The 11,833-nt window shown below is 38.6% G+C and overlaps 1 protein-coding gene across 3 annotated transcripts; it reads right to left on the bottom strand.

Annotated features, from left to right (window-relative positions):
* Window positions 1-5,488: 5,488 nt before the first annotated feature.
* Window positions 5,489-11,598, bottom strand: LOC114268948 (uncharacterized). 3 transcript variants are annotated; one of them, XM_082891667.1, is made up of 5 exons: window positions 10,993-11,598; window positions 9,653-9,763; window positions 9,396-9,532; window positions 9,261-9,300; window positions 5,489-5,801 (listed from the first exon to the last, which is right to left on the bottom strand). In XM_082891667.1, the coding sequence occupies exons 2-5, from the start codon at window positions 9,755-9,757 to the stop codon at window positions 5,709-5,711; spliced, it is 375 nt and encodes a 124-aa protein (XP_082747793.1). In that variant the 5' UTR covers window positions 9,758-9,763; window positions 10,993-11,598; the 3' UTR covers window positions 5,489-5,708. The 3 variants fall into 3 exon arrangements, 2 of the variants coding, with proteins under 2 accessions (XP_082747793.1, XP_082747792.1); XM_082891666.1 differs by having other exon boundaries at window positions 9,653-11,594; XR_014342194.1 differs by lacking the exon at window positions 9,396-9,532 and having other exon boundaries at window positions 9,653-11,594.
* Window positions 11,599-11,833: the final 235 nt, after the last annotated feature.

Genomic DNA, 11,833 nt, shown 5'->3' on the forward strand with positions numbered 1-11,833 from the left:
TCCAAACGGCCTTGGGCCCAATACATACTTCTATTTAACAAATATACATATATAACTATACAAAATTCAAATCAAGTGTCTATAGTTCCAAACATTCTGGCCTTTGGCCCATTCAGATTTCCATTCATATCAAAACGGCCTTCGGCCCGTTCATTTACGTCAAAACGGCCTTCGGCCCATTCATTTCTATCAAAATGGCCTTCGGCCCATTCGTTTACGTCAAAACGGCCTTCGGCCCATACATTCATGTCAGAACGGCCTTCGGCCCACTCATTCATGTCCAAACGACCTTAGGTCCATTCATATATGTCAAAACGACCTTCGGTCCACTCATTTCTATCAAAACGACCTTCGGTCCATTCATTTCTATCAAAACGACCTTCAGTCCATTCATTCATTTCAAAATGACCTTCGGTCCATTCATTCATTTCAAAATGACCTTCGGTCCATTCATTCATTTCAAAACGGCCTTTGGCCTACTCGTTCACGTCAAAACGACCTTCGGCCTACTCATTCATGTCAAAACGGCCTTTGGCCTACTCGTTCACGTCAAAACGACCTTCGGCCTACTCATTCATGTCAAAACGGCCTTTGGCCTACTCGTTCACGTCAAAACGACCTTCGGCCTACTCATTCATATCAAAACGGCCTTTGGCCCACTCACATGTGTCAAAACGACCTTTGGTCCATTCATTTACATCAGGACGACCTTTGGTCCATTCATTTATATCAAAACGACCTTTGGTCCATCCATTCATTCCTATCAGACTCTTGTCCACAATCCCAATTAACAACTCATAAAGTTTAAGGGAATAAACAATTGGACATTGACAAGCTTTCGAATATTGACATTACTCACAGTGCTCGGCTTGTGGATTCGCCCTGGAGCTTGACCCTACACATTCCATGAACACAAAAGGGTCATTAACAGTTCAATCCGTTCTTTAATTCACATATTCCTCTTTAGGCTTTATTATCATCTCTTTAACTCATTTACAATGCTTAACATAAGCCTAAGAATGCTTGCAAGTGAAAGAGAACGGAAAACAGAACACAAAATGCAAAAACAGGATTTCAGAAAATAGGGTCCCCACTCGAGCGTGGACTTCCCCGCTCGAGCGGACCCTTAGGTCTGCGAAAGTACTGGTTGCCTTCAATTCCAGCTCGAGCGTGAACTCGACCGCTCGAGCGGACTGCCTGTCTACATAGCTCCCCGCTCGAGCGTCAACTTCCCCGCTCGAGCGGGAACCATGTCTGCAGAAAATGCTGGGAGCTCGATTTCTCCGCTCGAGCGTAACTTTACCTGCTCGAGCGGACATCGAAAATCTGGGTTTTCCAGATTGAGTTCTTGAGCTTCATCTTGACATTCAAAGGCTCTAAATGCATGATTTCGGCCCAAATTTCACATAATCATATACTAACATGGTACAAACATAGAATTACAACATATTGAAGCTCAATTTCATAATTTATTTACATGCATGGCTCATTTTCCACCAACTCATTACCAATGTAACCATTTCATGCATTCAAAGCTCATATCTTCTCAATTTGTACATGCATGTGATGGATTAGCCACATTCTCAACCTAGATAACACAAATGGTGATCAAGACATGAGTTTCCTTTAATATTTCACATGGGTTATACACATTTGTGCTCAAACATGCAAATTTCAAAGTATTTCTTACATGCATGCACATATTAAGCTTCAATTCAACAAACACAACTCAACTTCATTACAATCTTGTTCTTGATCACCAAGATAGCTTGGACATGCACAAAATTACAATTATAATCCAAGAATCACTCACCTAGGAGCTTTAATCTTCCAAATTCTAGTCAATTCTTGAGTTAAATCTTCAAATTCCCAAGCTAGAGCCAAAAATTGCTTAAGTCTCTTCCTTTCTCTCTCTATAGCCGGCCTCTCTCTCACTCTCAAGTGTCGAACTCAGATTTTGAGTTTTGAGAGAGCTAAAGGAGAGTGCAATGCAAATATACAACAAGCCCCACTAACAAATATTTTAATATAAAATAATGGGGTACTTAATTTATCAATTTAATCAGTTTAAATTGACCAGAACCAATTTTCAATTAAATTTCACCGTAGGCTCTAAAAATTATGCCAATCACAATGGCGTAATCAATTTAGGGTTCTGTGGCCGATAAGGCCCTCAATTAAATTTCCAAAGCTGATCATTCAAACAGATATTCCTACGGTGAACAGATAGAACTTCAAATCACGTATATTCGCATAATGACACACAAAATCATATCAAAACATATAATCACATCATGTTAAGGACCAATTAACATATTACGGAACAGGGGCATTACAATAACCATCCTAATATGATCCTTTTCAGAAGGCCTTGTGGTCATCATCGAGGTTTTAGCTCTCTATCTTGTCACAAATTCAGAGAAACCCTCCTTCGGCTCTTGGCATGTTGCTTCATTATCACGAGTTATGACCTCAATCTGTGTATTGTAAAAATATTGAGCAAATGAAGGCTTCGGCCATCTCCTCACAATTCTATTTAACAGAATCTTCCAACTTAGCATACCAAGTGGCTGCTATTCCTGACATGGTGCGACCAAAGAGAGACAACTTCTGTAATCTAGTTAAGCCCATTCACCGCAAGATATCTGAAAACAAATGCAAGTGGACCATTGGATCCCCGGAGCCGTCGACTTGATCGATGTGCGACATTTTAAACCGATTTGGTAATGTAACTGCAGAATCAGTATACCTGTTCTCTATGTCTGAAATGGAGTTAACCCCTTGTGCTGTCTTGAATAACTTTTCTAGTTTACTGACCTTGAGGGCAATTGGTCAACCTTAAACTCGAACGGAGCCTCGGTCTGATAAACCAATGCTTTAGAAGTTTGTGCTGGGATTGGCTCTGTTGGATTGCCCTGGTTTTCTTGGACATTAGCAGAATTAGCAGTGACTCCGGATGTTGGGATCCTCGCGGAAGGTGCATGGGATACAAAGGCTGTAGTTGGCTGTGGATGCTATAGTTGTAGCTTGGTTATAAACTCGGCCTGACGGGCCGCATCCTACTATAGGGTCTCAACTATCTATTGATGGTGGCGTATTAGTTCTTCCACACTAACTAGGGATACTGTGCCATTAGAATAGGTGATTGATCTCGTGCTAGGTGTGGACTCACCTTTTTCGGTGCCCTGTCTTTCAGAATGGGTTTGAAAAGAAGGCCTCACAGTTCGGAATCCCGCGGTTCTGAATCTAGTCTCACAAGTGCAATGTGAAACCGATAAACACCAAGAGAGTCCAAATCCGACAAACCTTTTTTTTAAAATCAAATAATGCCAAAATGGGACTGCTTTGCTAGATACAGAGTCGCCACCTAAATATTTTATTTTTAGGAAAATTTAGGAACCCTGACTCGTGCCAAAGGTCACGTGCCCGTCATCACCAAAGTTGCCTCGACTCGGGAACTTAGGTACAAGAGGGGAATGTCCTGAAATGAGCACTCCCGCTTGCCCGATCAAACACCGGCCTCTACTAATCATGATATGAAATTTTACAAACATTATGTGTTCTTATTCCAGTTATTAGCTAACATTACTACGTGACGCACACAAGCAAGTATAGACTTAAATTACAAGAATTGGAACAATTCAACTCCTGTTTGTTTTCGAAAATGGTTTGAATTTGCCACCTACGGATTTGTCACCAAACATAGTGGGCTTAAAACATGATTTTGCCACAACAAAGTGGGCTTAAAAACGCACATTTGTTGAATCGTTCCAATTCAAGCAACAAGCATTCATCCACAGACATTCATGTAGTTTAGCAAGTACGCACATAACCTCATGGCAATCGCGCTCATATAAGTATGCTAAAGCATAAAAACTTACAGAGTGCTCCGAGCCAAAATAGAAACTAGTTAGAAAGATGCATGCTCATAATTATGCAAGATGTCTAATGCAACACATGCAATATGCAATTAATAGGCTCGACTACTGATATGGCATATGAATCGATTTGAACAACATGCGATTAAGCAAGTATTCAAAGAAGTATTTGAAATAGCGATGCAGTTTGAATGATGCGCCGAGTCTCGGTGCATGCAAGACAAATGAATGGATGCAAACTTGCAAGTATGAGGCATGCTAATTGAAAATGTCCATAATCTAACCATCAAAAGCGATTAAGTAAAAGGCAAAAAGACGTTGGATTGGAAGACATACACACATGCACACACACTTATTACAACATTGCGCCCTCACGAAGGAGGGTCCGAATAAATAAGCTAACTAGCTACACTAAGCTAAGCTAACTATTACAAAACTTGAAACTAATTAAGTAATCTAGTTAACTAATTATTACAAATTGAAATCGAATAACTAGTTAAACTAACTATTATTTACAACATTTGAATTAACTAGCTATTTTAAGCTAAGCTAATTAAAGCAAACAAATAATTCACTTTCTTAGCTAATTAAATAGTTACAACACTTGCATGAATTAGTTACAACTAATTAACTAAGCAAAAGGCCTCGGGAGACGAGGATTGCATGCATGCTCGGTTGGTTTCCACCCAAAAAGCCACCGCCTTGCCATTGAACGCCTTTGTTTACACATATTCGAACACCAACAGTGTTGCAAACTCCCAAAATGCCTCTACTCCCCTCCAGAACACACTGAGCAACTTTCTTCATTGATGGCCGTTGGCTACCAATGGTGGCCGGTCGGCTACTACTGGTAGCCGATCGGCTACCCCTTCCTTGAACTTCCACTACAACAAAAAAGGGCTTTGGTGACAGACTAATTTTGTCTCCAAACATCAAAATTTCGTCACTAATGTGATCTGTGACGAAAAAAATTTGTCACCACGTTCGTGGCCTATACGTCGTCACAAAAAGTACCTGGTGACGAAAAACAGTTTCGTCACCTATTTTTCATTTTTGGCGACGAAATGTTTCGTCTCCAAATGTTGAATTTTTCGTCCTCTAAAATACCAATTTCGTCACCAAAACTAAATAATATTTTATTTTAATTGTTTTTTACGACGAAATATTTCGTTGCCAAATATATTTTAATGACGAAAGTTTTCCTCACCAATGATATGGATTAAGGTGACAAAAAAATTCGTCACTAAAATGAGCAAAAAAGAAAATTATTCAATGACAAAAAATATTTTGTCACCAAATATTTCCATTTAGCGACGAAATATTCAGCAAATGTGACGAAATTATTTGTTTCGTACTATATCATTAGTGACAAAATTATTCGTCATGTTTTTTGAAAACTAATAGCGACATTTTTTATTTCGTCACTAATAAAAATTAAAAATTTTGAAAATGAGAGTACTATTTTCTTCCGAAATTTTTTCTTTTCAGTAACAATTCCCTACGCATTTCAATAACTTGTTCAATAAAATATCTATTACAAATCAATACAAAAATCTATTCATTTTCATAAACATCACAATTGAATTTTAGCACTATCCACAAAAATACAATATGAACTGCATGCGGATTATAAACATGTCACCTAATATCCACAAAAAACGTCTACTAATATCCACAAAAATATAATATCAACCGTATGCAGATTACCAAACACATCTCCTAATATCCAACAAAATACATGTCTACTAATATTAACAAAAATAAAATATCAAGGGCGGATTACCAAACATGCCCCGTAATACTAACAAAAATATAAAATTTACAACACAATCAAAATACAAGTAAGGTAATATGAACAAAAACACAAAATGAGCTACCATCGGCCCTCCAAATTACCAAACAAGTCCATATCAAATCTCGAATCTGCAAAAAAATGAAATACAAAAAAAAAAAAAAAAAGTTAGCTAGACAATTATTATCTTATCCATAACATATACAATTTAACACGCATTTTTGGACTTAATTTTCAAACCGGGAGTCCCGTGCTAGTTTCGTAAGTTTCCACAACTCAAATTGGTCCATCCCGAGGTGTTTGAGGTGTTTTCCGGGCCGTCTCGTGGCTGTTGCACGATTTTGGCCCCCGAAGGCCTATTTTCAAGCTTAAATGTGAAAAAGTGCATTTTTGGACTTAGTTTTCAAATCGGGAGTCCCGTGCTAGTTCTGTAAGTTTCCACAACTCACATTGGTCCATCCCGAGGTGTTTGAGGTGTTTCCCGGGCCGTCTCATGGCTGTTGCACGATTTTGGCCCCCGAATGCCTATTTTCAAGCTTAAGTATAAAAAAATACATTTTTGAACTTAGTTTTCAAACCGGGAGTCCCGTGCTAGTTCCGTAAGTTTCCACAACTCACATTGGTCCATCCCGAGGAGTTTGAGGTGTTTCCTGGGCCGTCTCGTGGCTGTTGCACGATTTTGGCTCCCGAAGGTCTATTTTCAAGCTTAATTGTAAAAAAGTGCATTTTTGGACTTAGTTTTCAAACCGGGAGTCCCGTGCTAGTTTCGTTAGTTTCCAAAACTCACATTGGTCCATCCCGAGGTGTTCCCCGGGCCGTCTCATGGCTGTTGCATGATTTTGGCCCCCGAAGGCCTATTTTCAAGCTTAACTGTGAAAAAGTGCATTTTTGGACTTAGTTTTCAAACCGAGAGTCCCGTGCTAGTTTCGTAACTTTCCACAACTCACATTTGTCCATCCCGAGGTGTTTGAGATGTTTCCCAGGCCGTCTCATGGCTGTTGCACGATTTTGGCCCTTGAAGGCCTATTTTTGAAGCTTAAGTGTAAAAAAGTGCATATTTGGACTTAGTTTTAAAACCGGGAGTCCCGTGCTAGTTCCGTAAGTTTCCACAACTCACATTGGTCCATCCCGAGATGTTTGAGGTGTTTCCCGGGCCGTCTCGTGGTTGTTGCACGATTTTGGCTCCCGAAGGCCTATTTTCAAGCTTAAGTGTGGAAAAGTGCATTTTTGGACTTAGTTTTCAAACCGGGAGTCCCGTGCTAGTTCCTTAAGTTTCCACAACTCACATTTGTCCATCCCGAGGTGTTTGAGGTGTTTCCCGGGCCGTCTCATAGCTGTTGCACGATTTTGGCCCCCGAAGGCCTATTTTGAAGCTTAATTGTAAAAAAATGCATTTTTGGACTTAGTTTTCAAACCGGGAGTTCCGTGCTAGTTTCGTTAGTTTCCATAACTCACATTGGTCTGTCCCAAGGTGTTTGAGGTGTTTCCCGGGCCGTCTTATGGCTGCTGCACGATTTTGGCCCCCGAAGGCCTATTTTCAAGCTTAAGTGTGAAAAATGTGCATTTTTGGACTTAGTTTTCAAACCGAGAGTCCCATACTAGTTCCGTAAGTTTCCACAACTCAAATTTATCCATCCCGAGGTGTTTGAGATGTTTCCCGGGCCGTCTCGTGGCTGTTGCACGATTTTCGCCCTCGAAGGCCTAGTTTTGAAGCTTAAGTGTGAAAAAGTGCATGTTTGGACTTAGTTTTCAAACCGGGAGTCCCGTGCTAGTTCTGTAAGTTTCCACAACTCAGATTGGTCCATCCCGAGGTGTTTGAGGTGTTCCCCGGGCCGTCTCGTGGCTGTTGCACGATTTTGGCCCTCGAAGGCCTATTTTGAAGCTTAATTGTAAAAAAGTACATTTTTTAACTTAGTTTTCAAACCGGGAGTCCTGTACTAGTTTCGTTAGTTTCCAAAACTCACGTTGGTTTGTCCCGAGGTGTTTGAGGTGTTTCCTGGGCCGTCTCGTGGCTGTTGCACGATTTTGGCCCCCGAAGGCCTATTTTCAAGCTTAAGTGTGAAAAAGTGCATTTTTGGACTTAGTTTTCAAACCGAGAGTCCCGTACTAGTTCCGTAAGTTTCCACAACTCACATTTGTCCATCCCGAGGTGTTTGAGGTGTTTCCCGGGCCGTCTCGTGGCTGTCGCACGATTTTGGCCCTCGAAGGCCTATTTTTGAAGCTTAAGTGTGAAAAAGTGCATTTTTGGACTTAATTTTCGAACCGGGAGTCCCGTTCTAGCTCCCTAAGTTTCCACAACTCACATTGGTCCATCCCGAGGTGTTTGAGGTGTCTCACGACTGTTGCATGATTTTGGCCCTCGAAGGCCTATTTTCAAGCTTAAGTGTGAAAAAGTGCATTTTTGGACTTAGTTTTCAAACTGGGAGTCCCGAGCTAGTTCTGTAAGTTCCACAACTCACATTGGTCCCTCCAGACGTGTTTAAGGTGGTCCCTGGGCCATCCCGTGAGTGTTGCACAATTTTGGCCCCCAGTAGCCTATTTTCATGCTTAAGTGTGAAAATGTGCATTTTTGGACTTAGTTTTCAAACCGGGAGTCCCGTGCTAGTTCCGTAAGTTTTAACAACTCACATTGGTCCCTCCCGACGTGTTTGAGGTGGTCCCCGGGCCGTCTCGTGGCTGTTGGATAATTTTGGCCCCCGGTGGCCTATTTTCAAGCTTAAGCGTGAAAAAGTGCATTTTTGGACTTAGTTTTCCAACCGGGAGATTGTTTTATGAGGTTTAGGTTTGTATAGGTTTAGGTTTGTATACGTTGATAATCAGGATTTTGTCTTCCTTACGAATTTTAATAGAAAAAAGATTGATAATCAAACAAGCGAAATAAAATAAAACTAACCATAAATATAGAGAACTTGTTTACAAGGCAAGACAAATACAGAGAGAACACCTTAATCATAACTAAATTAGAAACATGTCCCCACCCATTCTGCATTGGAACAAACTGAGCTTAAGTTTAAGCTTCAAGCTTAATTTCTTAAACATCATTAACTAAGATCTAGATGATTTCCATTAAATTTTGCTGTTGTCACTTAGCTGATCTAGTTTTACCTTTTCCAAACACAGTCCAGATTAATCCAAAACCATAAAATTTGCCAACAAGTTGAGGGCAAAAGGTTTCAACCACTAAAGAATAAGAAGTGGGAGATGAAAAAAGTAAATAAAACGGATCTTGGCATGCCTACTTTTCAAAAGACATGTTTATGTCTTACCAAACTTGATCATAGGTAGGACAAATTTGTAACAATTAAATTTCAGTGTCATCTAGGACTAATCATTTTTGGGAACTAGTATCATATGGTCCCCTAGTTATACTGATATGCAATAGGTACTACATCAGACAATACTTCAACTGACAAGATGACACTTGGCAAAATACAATCAAATAAACTGGAAGGCTTCATTATTTTCATAGGAATTGGAACTTCAAAACAAAAGAACTATGCTCAAGTCGAAAATATAGAAGAAAAAAAAAATAGGGAGCATGAGTAAAGATATATCCACAAACATGTAAACAAGAAGTAACAAACTTTTACCGGTAAATTATAACTGATGACAACTTTGTTGCAGCCCATGCTGAAACAATAGAAGAAACCGAGTCAGCTAAACTCCAAAAAAAAGTGTAGAAAAACTAATATCTTCTTGACAAAAAGAAAAGACAATAAGTATACCTAGTAATTGATAATTTTTTACCCATCGAAGCTAAAAATACAAGTTTCCCACAAGGGGAGACATATAGATCTTTAACAGCTTTTGTATTTGAAGGAAGTTTTATGTCTTCATTTTGATTTGGATTAGTCAAGTTAATCTAGAAAAGCAAGTTCAAAACTGATTATGAACAGAAGAGTTGAGTGTAAGTTCTGAATAAACTTAGAGATGAATGTATATGTTGCAAAATAAAGTCTACTTCTTTGAGCAATAACTTTACCTTCTTGAGCATATGTGTCCCACCAATCACAAAAATCCTTCTAGCAAGAATCAGAGTTTGATAATAACAATCCATATCAAAAATCCATGCACTCTCTACTGCCATCTCATGCTGTAATTGCAAAGATATCAAGATAGGAACACACGACAAATTGAAAAAAGACATCTTCTTGGGAGGACAATTCTAGTGATATAACCAGTAAATGGTGAAGCAGATAACAGCAGGACTATAAACCTTACCAAAAGGCAACAACCAGATGTAGGTCTTGAAAAAGCTTCTATAATGAAAAGGCATCTCCTTATTTATTTCCTTCCTTAATGAATTTGTTAACCTACAAAGGAAGCTATCTGGATTTTGGTGGTGCCTTCAGTGCATCTGAGCTAGGCCATCAAAAGATTATCCCATAACCAACTTGCAAGAGGAAGGGAAGGGCATGATTGAAAGATTTCAGAATAAATATTCTACTCATTTTCAGGGTGTCACAAAGTTAGCTTCCTCTCCTCTTTCTCTCCCTTTCTTATCCCTTTTTCTATTTCACTCTACATATCATTTGGAGGCTAGGATCTCTCTCCCCTCCCCCCCTTATTATCCAACCATGAATAATATTTTTCTTGGATTGAAGAAAGGAAGTTTCAAAAGTTTTGTATCACATTGAAGCTTCCTAGATATTAAAATTAAACAAAGAAAAGAAAAACAAAACAAGAAATAAGGATAAGAAAATTCTCAAGGCAGATTAAGAAAAGAAAATCAAAACAGGAAATAAGGATAACCAAATGTAGCTTACTGAGATATTATGATTTTGATTTACATCACTAACACACAATTCAGCACTTGCCTCTTAATATAAATTAAAAAATAAAAAAACAAAAACAAAACAAAAAATAGAATAACATTAACAAATTAGTTGACTTAGCTAGGTGCTGCTGTGATGGTGAATCAAGAAAACTTTGGTTCCATCAACAGCAAAATAGAAGTTTTCTAGGAAGAGAATAAAATCATATCAACTAGAAGAGTTGAGTGACAGTTTCCAACAACACCTCAAGAGGATAATCTAGAAAAACAAATGGCAATGATATTGTTTTTCTACTAAAATTCAACACTCACTCTAAGAGAATATAGAGAAATAAAAGTAAGTTGTCTCCTCAAAAGAGTACTATCACAGATTCAGAGCAAATATAAATTTACATGTTAGTTCGATTATCTATACAAGAACAAAACATGTGTGGTCTTTTCAACTAACTTGCTTCCAAACAAAATCAAATTTATCATTTAACCAGAGTCGGTGTGGTAGATATCAGTATTATTAAGAAACAAAACGGCTGGCCCATTAAATTAGTCACCTATTCTTCAAGAGAAACACCAAAATATGACAGTGACACCTTCCATACTCATAGCTTCTCCAAAATTAGGTTCTGTGCTACTGGCTACTGCTACTGCTGTTGTTGCTGCCTTCTTGCTGAGGCTTGTTGTCTGCTGTTGCTTGCCATTTTGCTGGTGCTTAATGATCTGATGTTGCCTGATGTCTAAGAGGATGTGGTGGTTGTTTTACAGTCTGAATTTTTATTTATTAGTATAGTTATAATAGGCTCTAGTGGTTAATTTTTGTAATCCCAGAACCTAATTTTGGATTTCTATGTGGAATGTACATGGCCTTAATTATGGTAGTAGACCTTGTTTTTGAGTTATATTTTGGATATTGTTTTGTGGTCCAGTAGCTTCTAGGTCTATCCTAATGTGTAGCTCAGTATTGATCTTGTTCCTGCTCCTTATCTGCTCCTGTGCTCATGTGGTGTTTGAACAAGTTGTTTTGTCCTGTTGTGTTTTTGGTTTTGTTGGTGGCTCTTTGTATAGTTGGTTAGCTCCTGAGACATGCCTCTTGTATCTTGTATATATTTGTCTTTTATTTTATGACTTATTCACCCAAAAAAAAAAAAAAACACAATCGACCTCCTAGCATATATCACTGCTAAATAAATATTAATGCAAATAATAAGGCCCTGATCGAATAACAAGAATCAAATCTACAAAAGGGATTTAGAAAGATCAGAATGCTTCCATAAATTAACCTCCTTGACTATCATATAAAAGTGAAACCTTATTTCTAGGCATGTAATTCTTTTTTATCTAGGCTTCAATCAAGAGTTCGAAACTTAAAAAAATTATGAAGAGATCAAGTATGCC

Source organism: Camellia sinensis, chromosome 10 (assembly GCF_055761805.1).
Source record: "Camellia sinensis isolate YWXY chromosome 10, ASM5576180v1, whole genome shotgun sequence".
NCBI lineage: Eukaryota > Viridiplantae > Streptophyta > Magnoliopsida > Ericales > Theaceae > Camellia > Camellia sinensis.

Coding starts and splice junctions, on each gene's coding strand:
- LOC114268948 (XM_082891666.1), bottom strand. CDS start 9,817: ATGTCTTTTTTCAATTTGTCGTGTGTTCCTATCTTGATATCTTTGCAA. Junction 9,301..9,395: donor AAAAAATTATCAATTACTAG/GTATACTTATTG, acceptor CTATTGTTTCAG/CATGGGCTGCAACAAAGTTG. Junction 5,802..9,260: donor TCATCAGTTATAATTTACCG/GTAAAAGTTTGT, acceptor ATTTTTTTGCAG/ATTCGAGATTTGATATGGAC.